Genomic DNA, 14,172 nt, shown 5'->3' with positions numbered 1-14,172 from the left:
GTAGTACTTTCCCTATGCAGAGTTGAACATGCTTTGCAAAAAGGGCTCAACATCATTCCCCCTACTTGGCAGATGATAAAACCGAGGCAGGTATAAAGCCACATTGAGCAGTAGCATAGCTGCAGAAGATGCCAGTGATATTTCTCACAGGCAATGGAAGCATGAATCTTCTCTATCCTTCATTTCAGGGAGTTTGTTTGAATGACTTTGATCAAAGCTGCCTTGCTGGGGTATTAGTGCTACCAGTATCCTGGGATAAGAAATGTTTTCTTTCCTATTGCAACAAGTCTGGAACAAGTGTTTGCAGAAACATGCTCCTTCTAGATAAAAGTGCTATCTCTCCAGGGACAGAGACCAGCTCTGAGATTGTGTTTGTACTCTGCCTCATTCAATACATTTTCAGGACAAGACTCCACCTTTTACGTGGCTAGTTCTGTTTCCTAAATAGTGAAAATGGAGTAAATAAAAATGGATAAAAGTCAACTGCTCTTATGTTTTCTATTATCTCTTTATTAGTGCTGTTAACGTGGGCTCAGGAAACTACCAGTGACTCTCCTTGCCATTACAGCTTGCACATTGCTCAAGCTTGCTTTGCTGCATTTGTTGGTGTGAGAATGACACGGGATTCAGAGGATCCTGGAAGTTCAATTTCAGTGGCTGTGCACAATCAGGGCTCCTTTCCTATATATATTTCGTATAGCACGAGTATGTTCCTGGTATGAACTTCCTCCAATAACTGGGTCAGGCTCAATCACAGATGTACTCTCGAGGGCAGATGGGCACATAATGTTTGTGACACAATACGTGAACCACATAACACAATCCAGGTAGCCCTTGTCCTTTAACAGAGCAAAGAACATGCCCTTCCCTTTTGTTACTAATAGTAGTACATATATATTGGAAACTCTTTCGGAAGAATATTTGGTAACAGAACATGCAAAAATTTGTCTTGCATCTCTAGGCAAAAATTTCAGGACTCAGAAAAGATGATAACAGTCAACATTGGCACTGAACTGTATTTGTTCATTCTGAGAAAAAAAAATCCTAACTTTCAAGAATTAACACATGACAATAGCTGTAATGAAATAATTTCAGTGTATAATATGATAATTTTTGCTAAAGTCACCCATATCTCAGATAACAAAAACAAAACAGAGTTTTACTGCTCCAGGTAACTGGCTAGTTGGGTTTGGAAAAAAAAAGGATCGTTATGACTGCAAAAGCGCTAGGAATGGGAAAACTGAATTTTCACCACATAGATTTACATTCATGAAGGAATCAATTTGTAACATTTCTTTAATGATTACCAAATATCTCTATACTGCATTTATAAGAGCTGCCTAGTTGTATTTCTGGTTCTAAACTCTTTTGCTTCTTAGCAGAAGATATAACTATTTAAACCTGACAACGTCTTTGTTTGTTTTACTGATTACACGGTCATGGTGTAGCCTTGAATAATTAGTCCTTTCATCTCTTTGCTTCCTTCTCTTTAGTTCTATGGTTTCACGTTGCATTGTTTTAAAATAACTTATTCCCACTTTTCATTAGGTCAAAACCAGTATGTGTTCTTAGTGAAATGGCAATGTAATAGTTTTCCTCCTTTTCATACCATTTTCTCTTGGTTGGTCCTGGCTGCAAAATAGCTGACCCTTTTACAAAACAAACGTGTTAGAGACCTTGTTTTACCCAGCGACGTGCCCAACATAAGTTAGCCATGTTGATTTTCTGGCCAGTTTTTTTTCTTTCCAGTAAACTTATTTGCTGATTTGCTAACAAATGAGGAATGATTAATGTTAGCATGGGCAGAAAAAGGAGTTCTCAAATTCAGTTTACTTTTTTTCTTGCAATTTATTTTTTTAAGCAGATAGTAAAAGTGAATCATTTATTTAAAAGAGTCTTGTTCAATTCAATTAGTTGATTAGTATTTTTGTCAAACAGCCACATGGAGAGTATCCAACACCTTCCCGTTATTCACAGTATATTTTCCCTCAGGAATATCAATCAGAATATTCTTGTATTTGTAAATTAGTCCTTGAATATCAGATTATTCTTATGACCATCTTAGAAAAACAGCAGTTTTCCAAATTTATGACTCCTACTCATGTACTTTAAGAGTCTAACTTGAAATATCAATCTATACAATTTCAGAAATGCTCCAGTGATTTATTTTAGCATTTCCATCTTTTTGTTGTTGTTGTTTTAATGGAAGCTTAAATGTAAAAAAATATATTTTTTGGAAGTGTTGAAAACCCCCAAAAGTAAATATGAAACCTACAACCTACTACCAATATGCGCTACCCTGCTTGTACTACTACCAATAAACTCTGAAGATTAGTGGGCACAATCTCCTTTGCTAGGAGTGATAATGAGGCTGAGAAATTGAGGTGATCAAAAAGCTACCTACTACTAAAGCTATGCTTCTCATATGCTATAAAACCAACTGCTTTACAAATAGAAAAGTGAAAATGAAAAAAAAAAAAGTTGTGTAAGTCATCTTTCACTTTTTCTTTCAATATTTAAATCTTGGGCAAAATGCAAATGACAACATTTTTGCCAATTCAACAGTCCACCATGTGCAGCAGTCATTCTTCCTCGCACTTCCTGAAGTAAATAGCTGGAGGATTGGTTAGTCAGTAAATATTAGTTACCGGTTGCTCTGTGTAGGAAAGGCTTTTATTTCTTTTCACTTATGAAACCAGCACAGATTCAGGCTGTTTCTGTTCCAATATGGGGTTTCTGGTTCTTTCAGGGTTCTGGTTCTTTAAAAGCTGAGTGAGGTCAAACACAATATCCATGTGTTTCATGTCAGTTATGGTTGCATTTGGAGTGTTTTGGAAAGAATTCAGAAGATATTTTGCTGGATGCACACCATGGATACAGAAAAGATAATTTCCCTCACTTTAGAATATATTCTTAAATAATGATGGATATTATTTATTTATTTAATCTAAGCAGGGAAACTGCTATGATGTTTGTTAAAAGTCATTTGGCATGTGACTTATGCTATTGTGGTCATCTTTTTCCAGCACTTTTTATACATAATATAGCAACATAAAATGTAGTTCAGATTACACGATTAGTTGCTCTGTCACTCTTGAGGTTTTTCTGCGTCCCAGAACACAATGTTATACTTCAATACATAATGTACATATATACACAATGTTATACTTCAACATACTGAAAATCCACCAAACATACTAAAAAACCCCAAACTATCAGCTGGGACAAGTTAAACATCGTTATTTAGCTTTGAGCAGCTTGTGCCTTAAATAGGGTATTAGGTGCAACATTGCAAATCCTCTCCCTGTACTGATTTACAGAGATCATTTTCAATTGTTGATTTGCTTAGAAAATGTTGGCTTTTAGACTAACTGAAAAAGAGAGATTACAATGTATGCTTTACCTTGAGGGCAAGAGCAGTGAACTCCATTTGTTAAACAAAGACATCCACTAATTTGTGGGGAAAAGATAAGTAATAAATTCAAATATTTGCTGAATATTTTGTAATTAGTTGAGAGGACAGAACTTCAATAAATTAAATAGACCCTCCTCTATACACTGAAATATTTATTGGTATCTTCTGATAGTATTGTTTTGGAGAGGAACTTTTTTTCAATGGTGTTAACAGAAATTAGAAGAAATGTAATGTTTCACAATAAAAAATTGGCCTGTGAAATACTTTGCTTGTACTTTTTTTATTCATTTTTTAGGATGCCTGACTGCCAAAAAAAATCCTAGAAAAAGCTGATTTGCTTTGGAACAATGTACTCTGCATTGTCTGCCCTGACTTCCAGGATTACTTCAGGATGATGGTAGAACTAATTTCACATTTCCTTTACACATCCTCTGTGCTCCATGCTGATGCACAGATCTGTTTACAAGGAGGGAAACACAGGCCTAAATTTGAAACATTAATGGCACTAACATAATAGAATTAAATGGAAGCATTTAGTGCCACTGAATGAAATTGTGAATCTGAGACTGACCTACATTTGTCAATACAGTCAAATACATTTCCTGTATTTGATCAGGAAAATAAGGATATTCCTTATTTATTTATTTATTTTATTATATTTTTAACTCTGTAACCTTTATCTTTCTCCAGCACAAATAAATAAATAAATAAATAATACAGCCAGGTTATTTTCCCTCTCTTCCCACAATTTATGAGAGGAATTCAAAATGCATATTATGCTTAAAAGCTGTACGTTAAGCAGTAGAGCCAATGGACATGGCTTTTTACCATGCAACAGAGCTATGGCATCTATCGGTGTTAGCCTGCAACACCTATCCAGGCTACAAGTAGAAACATTTTACTAATACCTCCACGTATGTATTTCACATAGGCTTGTTACTGACTGGCAGCTCCACTACAAACCCCACAGTGCCATCTGATGTCCTCAAAGAGCAATAAACTTTTTCCAAAATCTGTTTAATCACACAAAGGCCAAAATGTCAACATGACAGGACATTGTTTCCCAAGTCTGTATGGAAAGGGTCCTCTAAATAATTTTTCTCTGTTTTCATCAAAACAATCCTAAACTCACGTACAAAACAATGGGCTCTGAACTGATCATTACTGCTCATGATAGAGACCACTGGGATGTGGTAGGTAACTCTATGGAAACATTGCTTCAGTGCTTATTAGCACCAACCCCCAAATAAACCACTGGAATTGTGAGGAAAGGAATTCAGAACAAAACAGAAAATGTTATCGCACCCCACTGTGTACCTGGTTCACTGGTGCCTTGAAAACTGTGCTGGTGGTGGTCCCTACAGAAAATATATATATATATATGTATATATATGTATATATATATATATATAAGCTGGAGAAGGCTCAGTGAAGGGCAGCAAGGATGGCCACAGGTGTTCAGCATGGGGAACAGTGAGTCAGCTGAGACTCATCAGTTGGGAAAAGGGGTAATTTAGATGGGCTAAGACTGGGGTCCCCAGAATGATAAGTGGCACAGGGTGATTTTTCAGACTGTTTTTTCTTGAGAGAAACAGAGGATAGTGAAATAAGCTAGTAGGAGTCAATTTCAAAACAAAACCAAGAGTTTTTGTGGCAAGGAGTAGCAGACCAGTGGAACTGAAGCATGTTCTTCTGGGTACAGACTGTTTGCAGGAGCACAATTGAGGGTTAATAAACAGATAAACAACAGCCCAGTTGAAACTAGAGGGTGCCAATTACTCTGCAGAATCATCAGCTGCCAACAGTCTCAGTAACCTGCAGTAAACCTCAATAAAATGCAGTTTTGTTCATCTGTGTTAATTATACAGAAGAACAGTCTCCAGGACTACACATGCCACCACAGCTGGATACAACTGTGTTCCCAATGTGAGGAACGTGCCACCATATAACTGCTTCTGGATGACAAAACTAAGACACCCCATGTGATGGTAATGTGGGGTGAAGTAGTTTCATACTACCCTGCATAACCTGCACCCGCATGGACTTTATCTTGATTTTAAGAAAATCATGTCTAATCAAATGAAAAGAATCCAGGGAGTGTATAAATTACTCTCATCAACAAAATGGATGATTTGTTGGAGCCTTAACAACCCTTTTAAACAGCCAATGAATCTAACCTGAGTAAAAAAATACGTTCACTGGGGAAAGGAACAGAACAGTGGCCTTCATTTCTCCAATGCACCACTTCAAATAATGGAAACAATCCTAAATCCTTTCCTCATATTTTTGACAGAACCATTGACAGGTGGGTTTTAGTATCTTGTATATGTTGCATATTAATTCTCTCAAGCACACGTGCAAGTATTCATATGCAAATTTGATGAAATGGTAATCTTGTATTCATTCGGAAGGGCCTTAAAATGTCTTTTGGCAAAGCACAATCCAGCCCATCACTGAGCCAGTTGCTGTCAAAATCCATGCCAGAAATAATATCTGAAACAAAATTGAAAGAATAAAGTACCTTTTAGATTCCAAGAGTGTTATACCAATGTATATATGTGCGTGTGGATATTTGTATGTTAACACAGGTAAAATGTGCGAACAAAAAAAATGTGAACAGAGGTTTATCTGGGAAGAAATGCACCCATTTGCCCCCCAGGACGTGTGATGCTGGCTGGACTAGACAGCTCCCACTGAGGCCTCGGGGCAGGGACTGGCTCTGCTTGTGGGCAGACACGGCCATCTACCGGCCGCAGGGCGCTCGGTCCCTTTCGGTCAGCAGGGTCAGCCTGTCCCCGTCCAGAAATCCGATTCTGTAGCGTGAAATCTTGGCCCAACCGATTTTGCCGTTTTACTGACATTCTTGGGCTATAAATTATTATGTTTGTCAGTGACTGGCATTCCTTTTTGCATATGTTTAAGGACAGAAGTGAATAAGGACTGCAGCACGTTCACTCCTGGTTGATTACGGAGTCTCAACAAAGGTAAATTGCATTTAAATTTCACTGCAGGGTCTGAGACTGGTGCAACCTTGGGTGACCTTACCAGGGGTTAGCCCCACATCTTGCTACATTAGAATTATGTGGGAATCTTACTGAATGTATTCCGTACTGAAATGCACATGGACGACACTAAAATATAGCTACAGAGAGTGCTTGGCTTTACGGCTGTATTGATGGCTGTGCATTTTGTACCAGAGTGGTCTTTCTGGTTCTTGCTGTAAAGCTGGTATTTTTATTTCTTCACTTAACGAGCTACAATAAATATACATTGGCATAATTAGGAGAAAGCTCTCTAGAGTTAGCTATGGATACGTAACAAGGGATTTTTTTTTTCCAGTTGTGATTACGTGGATGTTTACTAGTTCACGTTTTCAATGTAATAGTTAAATACTTTAATACTCAAGAATTAGTTCTTCTCTATGTGTAGGGAACCAATTTTTCTTTCTCTGTGGCCTCTCCTTGTTTCTGTCTGTTTAATAATTTAGGACAGTAATTGTTCATCATTCTTTTAGGCACTGAGAAATTTGAAAATTAGAAGATGGTGCTTCCTAATAACTAAGGTAAGGAATTACAAAAATGAAGGAGTCTTTGGAGATCTTCTAGACTAACTGCTCACCCCTGTACTGTACCCCAGTTGTTTCACAGTTGGTTTGTGTTTCATCATCTTGTCTTTTTTAAAATGTATCTGTGTATATTTGTGCTAGGTGGTATGTGACTTTACTGCCTTTTTGCAATGGGAAAACACAGCACCTCCCTAAATAAAGAACCAAATCCTAAGATCACAGCATGATTATCTTCTATCTCAACTGCATCATCTCTCATTGCAATTAGAAATTAGACTAACTGAATGCTTTATCAACAGTTTTCAAAAGTACTTAATTAAGTACTTTTAACGTGGCTTTTTCCATCAGAAAATCTACCTCCTAAGTCGTTATATACTTGGAATTGTTAATGTCTCACCGCATTACACATTTTTTGGCGTTCCTCCAAAGACCCCAGATTTTCTTAGTGTTTCATTTGCGAGAGATGACTCGACACCACCTCGAACCAAAACATATGTGTCGGGACAGGCCTAGCAGTTATTACACCGGGTTTGCATGCAAAACTTTTGGATTTGGGCACAGTCCTTGCTGTATCTGAGAAATGACGTGGGGTCTCCCTAAGCAGGGAGCCTCTGAGGGCCCTGTGCCTTGAATTTGCTGGCTTGGTGAGATTTACCCCACGGTCACTGGCTAGAAATTCAGCCTTCCTGTCAGGACTGAGATACGAACTCACACACACAGTCTTATTTTTTAACCCATACATGGGCACCAGGAACTTTGAGGCCGTGACAACCCTAATGTGTGTGGGGAGAGGGCTTCATAAACCCCCTAACGGGGCCGTCTGACTCTCCGCTGCCACTACCACAACCCTGCCCCTGCTTTCCTCAGGGCTGCCCCCCACGGCTGCCGGGTCCCGCCCGGTGCCGGCTTCTCTCAGCCCGGCCCCTCGGGCCGGGGCGGGCCGCGGGGCGGGCCGGGGCCTGGCGGCCGGGCGGTGCCCGGAGCCCTGCCCGCCGCCGCCACCACCATGAGCTGCGCCGCGCTGCTGGCGCTCCGCGGGCCGCGACTGCTGCGGGCTGCCCGGCCGCCCCGATGGAGCAGGCGGCGCAGCGGCAGCTGCGAGCCCCCGGCGGGGGCCGCGGTGCGCATCGGCTGCGCCTCGGGCTTCTGGGGCGACACGGCGGCCGCAGGTAGGCGGCGGCTGCCCGCGGGGGTGGCGGGGAGAGCCGGGGAGGGAGCCGGGCGGGAGGGCGCCGGGCCGCGGCGCCGCAGCCGTCCCGGGCCGGTGGCCTCCGTGCGGAGCTAACGGCGCCTTCCTCCCTGCCCCGGCAGTGCCGCAGCTGCTGTACGGCGGGAAGCTGGATTTCCTCGTCTTCGATTACCTCTCCGAGATCACCATGTCGCTGCTGACGGCCGCCAGAGCACGGTCCCCCGTGAGTAGCCGCCCTGAGCTGCCTCCCCAGCTCTTTTCCCAGCCTAAATCACCCCAATCCGCTGCTTGAAACAGACCAGGCGCCTGCTTTTGTGCTCTTCTTGCGTACGAGCTGCTGTTTGTATCTGAGGGACGCGTATTTTCAGTGTCCCGCTGTATAAAAGGCATTTTGGAGTCTCTTCCTGTAGCACTGACTAAATGCTTTGAAAACTTGTTCTTCCCTGTTTTGTCTATTGGCCAATAAAAGGGGTTTGGGTTGACTCACTCATGACAAACAGCTACGGCTTTTAACTCTTTCAGGATTTGGGTTACACTCCGGATTTCGTCTCCACTGCCATGGCTCCGTATATAAAAGACATTCACAGGAAAGGTATGCTGCCCTTCACGTGAGTGTGTATGTTAATGACCTTCAGCTCTTTGGATGGGTGCTTTTCACCCCAGTGTTTTGCCGTCTTATGTGTGTAATGCTTGAAAAGTTAGCAAAAAATCCCAAATGTCAAATCATGACTTCAAATGTTTGCCTGTAATTAGAAATATATATATATATATATATATATATATAAACATATATATGTCTCTGCATAATTGTTACTATATCTTTAATTTCTGAATGGAAGATCACTTTGTAACTCTTAGTTAAAAATATCTAAATCTCACTTTTAATGCAATCTAAAAATTTGGCAGCATTCCTAAACAGCTCTAGAATCTTGTTTATTTTCCTAAAATTTGCATTGTTTCTGTTTACATGAGTATACGTTTACAAGTTGCTGAGCTTGGGAGGAAGAAGGGAATTCTTTGGAGCACCCAATACCTTGCTAACAGTTTGGAATTTATAGAGATGAATATTTCTGGTAAAATGGAGTTGTTTGGAAAGCACAGGTGCCTTGAGTGATTTGTCTCAAATGTCACATTTGTAGGAACTGTTGTAATGCTGTCAGTTTCTGTTACATTTGTCTTTGTGGTCAATTTCCCACCCCTTACTTGAAGGGGAGAATGTAGATGAAATGTATCAGTAACAATTATTTTTCTGTAGACAATTCCTCCTTGGCTTATAGTTCATAGTTTAATGTAATTCTAGTGTTTTACTTGATTAGATCTCTTTTGTTTAGGTGTTCGTATCATCAGTAATGCTGGTGGAGTTAATCCCCTCGCTTGTGCAGCTGCCCTTCAGGAGGTGGCGAAGAAAGCGGATGTTGATTTGAAAATAGCTGTTGTTGCTGGAGATGACCTAATGAGTGAGGTATTCTACTTTGTCAATCTATATGGAGTAAAAACTGTCCTATAGGTGGTTACTTTTTGCATATGTATACAGTATCTTTATTCTGTTAAAAGCACTTAAAACTATTTCTTCACTTTGTTTATTTTTTAATGGGTGAAAACAATTCTTGATACTTTTTAAATGTTTCATATGTGAAGGGGGTGAATTTTATAAGACTGTGGATCTGTTGTTATTTAGCTTCTTTAAGCAAACTAAATATGATTTAAGGTCTGCACTCCCTTCAGGAGAAGATGGGATGTGCTGTTACTTATTGTTTTTGGCTAAGTTAAATAACCCTGAACACTAAATATCTTACATCCAAATGGAGTGTGGTTACATCTCAAATGTTTATTCCTTTCAGCTTTTTTTAGTAGTTCCCAGGCATTTCAAGTTGTTGCTCTATTTACAGGTAGCTGTTCTTAAGTTTATGGTCTGGAAGGTAGCTTTAACTGGGAGGATGGAAGGTTTACTTTTTTGTTGGTGAAATCTAGGATGAACTATGGCTTTTCTGGTCTGTCTTTATGCATTACAAGAAAGCTTTTTTTTTTTTTTAAAAAATCTGTTTCTGCAAAAAAAAAAAATGTTTGCCATACATGCAAAGATACTGTGAAAAGTTTATACGTTGGTGGTAGTTAAAAGGGGATAGGTTTGCATTATAATTCAATCTGTACCTGCAACATGAAATTTATTAATCTGTGCAGGCCTTGCATGCTACTGAATGATTAAGGTTGAGTAAATTTATTTGCAAGTTATACCCATACCTCCTTGGTAACCTGACATACTGAGTTTAATCACCTTGAGCTGTGGTATTAACCTTCTTTTCTGGCCGTGCCATCATTGCTGTTATGGCAGACAGTTCTGTTGGCAGGGTTTGACTTACTCAGTCCTACAGGAATTAAAGATGATTTGAAAGCCTAAACTACCCATTCGTTGTAGTTAATCATCTGTGAATGGAACAACATTGAAGACCGACTTCTTTTTCTGTGTGCTGGAAAAGGAGAGTTAAAAGTATCTAGAACTTTTAGTCATTCAACTGATTTATATTTGTTACTAATTAATTTTCTTAGAGTTGTTATGAAATAGATCTATTGTCTGATATCAATAAAAGGTTTACAGTAGGTACTCTAAAATATTTGGTCGTTTGTGTTTTCTAACAGAAAGAAAGCCTAAAAGGAGCTGGTATCACAGATTTAGAGAGTGGCAAACAATTTCCAGAGAGCATTCATAGCATGAATGTGTATCTTGGGTGAGTTGTTTTTAACAAGTTGTTTTTAGTATGGAACAAGTTTCATGTAGTCAACATGTTAAAATTCTGTTTTGATTTGCAAATGGTACCTCGGTACTTAAGGTCACCATTGTATGATTCAAGCAATAAGGAAAACAAAAAATGCCTTTGTTGTAACCTGCAAATACATTTTTATTTCAGAAATTTGCCAGTTTTGACTTTAGCATTACATCACTTGAGATTCCTCAGGTTTTGATTCAAGCCAATATAGTTTAATTATGACAATTTTTAAAATCCTTTTTTAAAAGTGAAGTTTGTAAATAATATTTTAATAGTACCAGTGCATGGAGCTGTTAACGATTGTCGTCGGCAAAGTAGTGTAGAGAGGAGTTAAGGTGTTGTGATGACATGCTTTGAATGCTGTGGGAGGTCGCATTAGACTGTGTTGAACTACATGTCAGTGTTCATACTGTTGAAATTTCAGAAGCTGACTTTCTGGGACAGATCACTGTTCTGAAAGATTTCTCTTGCTTCTTTTATGATACTAAGTACGTCCTATAAACATCTAAGCACAGATGTTGTAGCTGCCTGTTTGAGACCAGTTATATTTTCATTGTCACCATCAACTTCCTAAGGGGAATCAGTGTCAATAAAGTCCATGGAAGGGGGAGAACTGAAAAATGGGAGAATAACCAGGTGTTTACAAAAGCCAAGCATATCTTCCAATTAATGATCCTGGGATCATGTTTTTGCTTTTCCATCTTTCATGTCATATATGTTATCCTCCTGTATAGTTCTGAAATCTGTGCGCGTAGTCCTCCTATTTTACATTAAACATCATAAAAAACAAACAAAAAAAAAAAACAGCTGTGCTCTCTCTAGTATCATTAGTATTGCACTTCCAAAAAATGTATCAGTGCAAAACAGCAGGGTATGGCTGTACTTATTGTATATTTTTCTCTGTAAAATGGGGATCTTTTAATAGATGAGTCCTTAAATTTGTATTTAGTGTTTTCTCTTGTAGTTGTTCTTAGATCCTCTTTTAAACCTTCTCTTAACCTTTGACTTGCGAGATTTGCAGATCATGAGTAACTAACTGTAAATTAAATCTAAGAAATAATGGTTAAGTTTATAGTTACGAGAAGGTGTTAATTCGAGTTTTGGTGATTCATGATTTATTCACAATTTTAAGGAAGTGCAACTGAAAGCAGAGAGAATGAAAGCAGACTAATATGAGAAAGATGCCTTTTAAAAATGTGTTATATCTAGCTCTGCTTCATTGATGGAGGCTGGAAGAGCAGAGTCTTGAGGTTGGTTTTCTAATGAAAGTTGTATTTCTTCATGGGCTCATTAATCTTGGATGCCTTCAAGTGTAAGTTACTAACTAGCCTCTTAAAATGCAAGTTATGAAACTGTTAATTTTCTTTTGACGGCATGTGCTGCAGATGCTTAGTCACAAAACAAGTGAGAAATTTATTTACAGATATATATATATATATATATATATATATATAAAAGGGGTCAACATCTTGATGTATTGGGTAAAATCACAGTTGATTATTGGTTCAGTGCATAAACTGCATCTGAAAACTTAGCACTGAAGTATAGATCCTGAAGTATTTCTTCTGTCCCTTCTGAATTGAGATGAGTTCTCTGGATTGAGTTTATCTGAGTTTTTAATAAGAAGATGCAAACTGCTTAATTTACTGCTTTTTAAAGGTAGCTATACAGGTCTAACATGATCCTGCATATTTCTAAGCAGAAACCCCATTTGTGCTTCTTAGGTGTAACTTTTAGTTAACAGTATGCCCAGAGGTGTACATTGTTCCTGTATGCTCTGTATGTGATTGTTTCTTTACCTAGCATCCTTTAATTTACATTGTATTGAGATACACAGCATATATATAGCACATATATATTTATTGATATGTAATTTCTTTACGTCATTAAGAACTGTGCATTTTACTTTTTTTTTCTTGGCAAAAGCAGGACTAAGTCTATTAAAACTGTAGAAAAATGTTGTTCTTAGTTTATTTTTTAAAGGCACACAGTTTATGTGGTTTGAGTTTTCAAGCTGTCTAATTCACAAAAAATGGAGGAATCTATTATTTGACCAGTGTGTGTGGCTCCTTTTGCCTGAGGCTAGCCTGGGTAATTTTGACTGGGCCAACTTCTACCTGACCAGTCTGGAAAACCTGTTGCCTGAGTTTCTTCAGAAATAATGACTGCATAATGTTTTACTTGAAGTTGGCTGATATTGCAAGTTTTATAAATGCTTAATTGAGGTTGACCTGAAAGGTTTAAGTTTGGAGGGCAAAGTCACCAACCTTTGTTTGTGAATAACATGTAATCACAGAATGGTTTAGGTTGTAAAGGACCTCGTAGAGCAGGCACCCTGCTATTGGTCATTATATACTCATCCACAAATGAAATATGATTGATTATTTTTTTTCTCTGTAAAACATTTGGTATTTTCTATTTTTGATAATAAAAGTGACCCTCTATTGCACTACATTCAAGCCGTTTTCTATGAGCATCAAGAAAAGTATTTCAATCATGTAATGAATTTGGGTATTGTGGTGCTTCCTTTTCAAAATTCTCATTGTTTATGCAACAGTGACTGATTAGTTGTTAAAGTTGATTTCATTGATTTTGTGCAGGATTTTAAAGTGATTTTTATCCTGTTTGTGGCAGAGAACTGACTTTTAAATGATACATTAAAAAGTTAGAATAGTTGTTGTTCTGTTTTCTTTTTAGAGCAAGACCAATAAGCAGGGCTCTTGACCTTGGAGCCGATATTGTTGTTACTGGCAGATGCGTTGACAGTGGGATTGTGTTAGGACCACTCATTCATTCTGTAAGTACAAGTTAATTATAACATGATGAACACATGTGAGTGAATATTTAGGTATCACTGTGAGCCGTTTTTTGCTACTTCAGAAATTGTCAATACTAAGCTAAAAAGGATGAGCTCTTTAATTTTTGTTTCTTTTTTTGTCTATGTGCGTGAAACTTTGCCACTTTTCACTTCTACTAAATTTGTAGCAGGGATATTTACGAACTTAAATGTCATTTAAATATAATGAAAATGGAAATTTCAGTGAATGAAGTTAAGGAAATTTTGCCATGTTTCATCACTATTTCACTTTTTTTTTCCTTCCCAACTTTAAAACTTGGTGCAAGGTTAAGAAACAAGTACTGTATTTTCATTACCACAAGGTGGCGGTAGTAGATCTCGCTTTGTGTTGGTGGTTGGGTGGTCTAATGTGCTTGGCTTTTTCAATGGGCAAGCAATTTT

General features: G+C 38.4%; 1 protein-coding gene across 3 annotated transcripts in view; it reads left to right on the top strand.

Annotated features, from left to right (window-relative positions):
- The first annotated feature begins 7,935 nt into the window (after positions 1-7,935).
- LOC118249137 (uncharacterized) overlaps positions 7,936-14,172 on the top strand; it is a 59,384-nt gene continuing 53,147 nt past the window's right edge. Inside the window, exons 1-6 of one of the 3 annotated variants that reach the window (XM_035548832.2) lie at positions 7,936-8,149; positions 8,292-8,392; positions 8,692-8,761; positions 9,501-9,631; positions 10,807-10,895; positions 13,632-13,731. In XM_035548832.2, coding sequence (XP_035404725.1) covers positions 7,987-8,149; positions 8,292-8,392; positions 8,692-8,761; positions 9,501-9,631; positions 10,807-10,895; positions 13,632-13,731 — 654 coding nt within the window. In that variant the 5' untranslated portion in view covers positions 7,936-7,986. The remainder of the gene's footprint in view (positions 8,150-8,291; positions 8,393-8,691; positions 8,762-9,500; positions 9,632-10,806; positions 10,896-13,631; positions 13,732-14,172) is intronic. The other 2 variants (XM_035548825.2, XM_050710307.1) reach the window with 2 other exon arrangements.

Source organism: Cygnus atratus, chromosome 4 (genome assembly GCF_013377495.2).
Source record: "Cygnus atratus isolate AKBS03 ecotype Queensland, Australia chromosome 4, CAtr_DNAZoo_HiC_assembly, whole genome shotgun sequence".
NCBI classification, from domain to species: Eukaryota; Metazoa; Chordata; class Aves; order Anseriformes; family Anatidae; genus Cygnus; species Cygnus atratus.
Note: the sequence above shows the minus strand (reverse complement) of the source record. Positions and strands in the feature narration are given on the sequence as shown.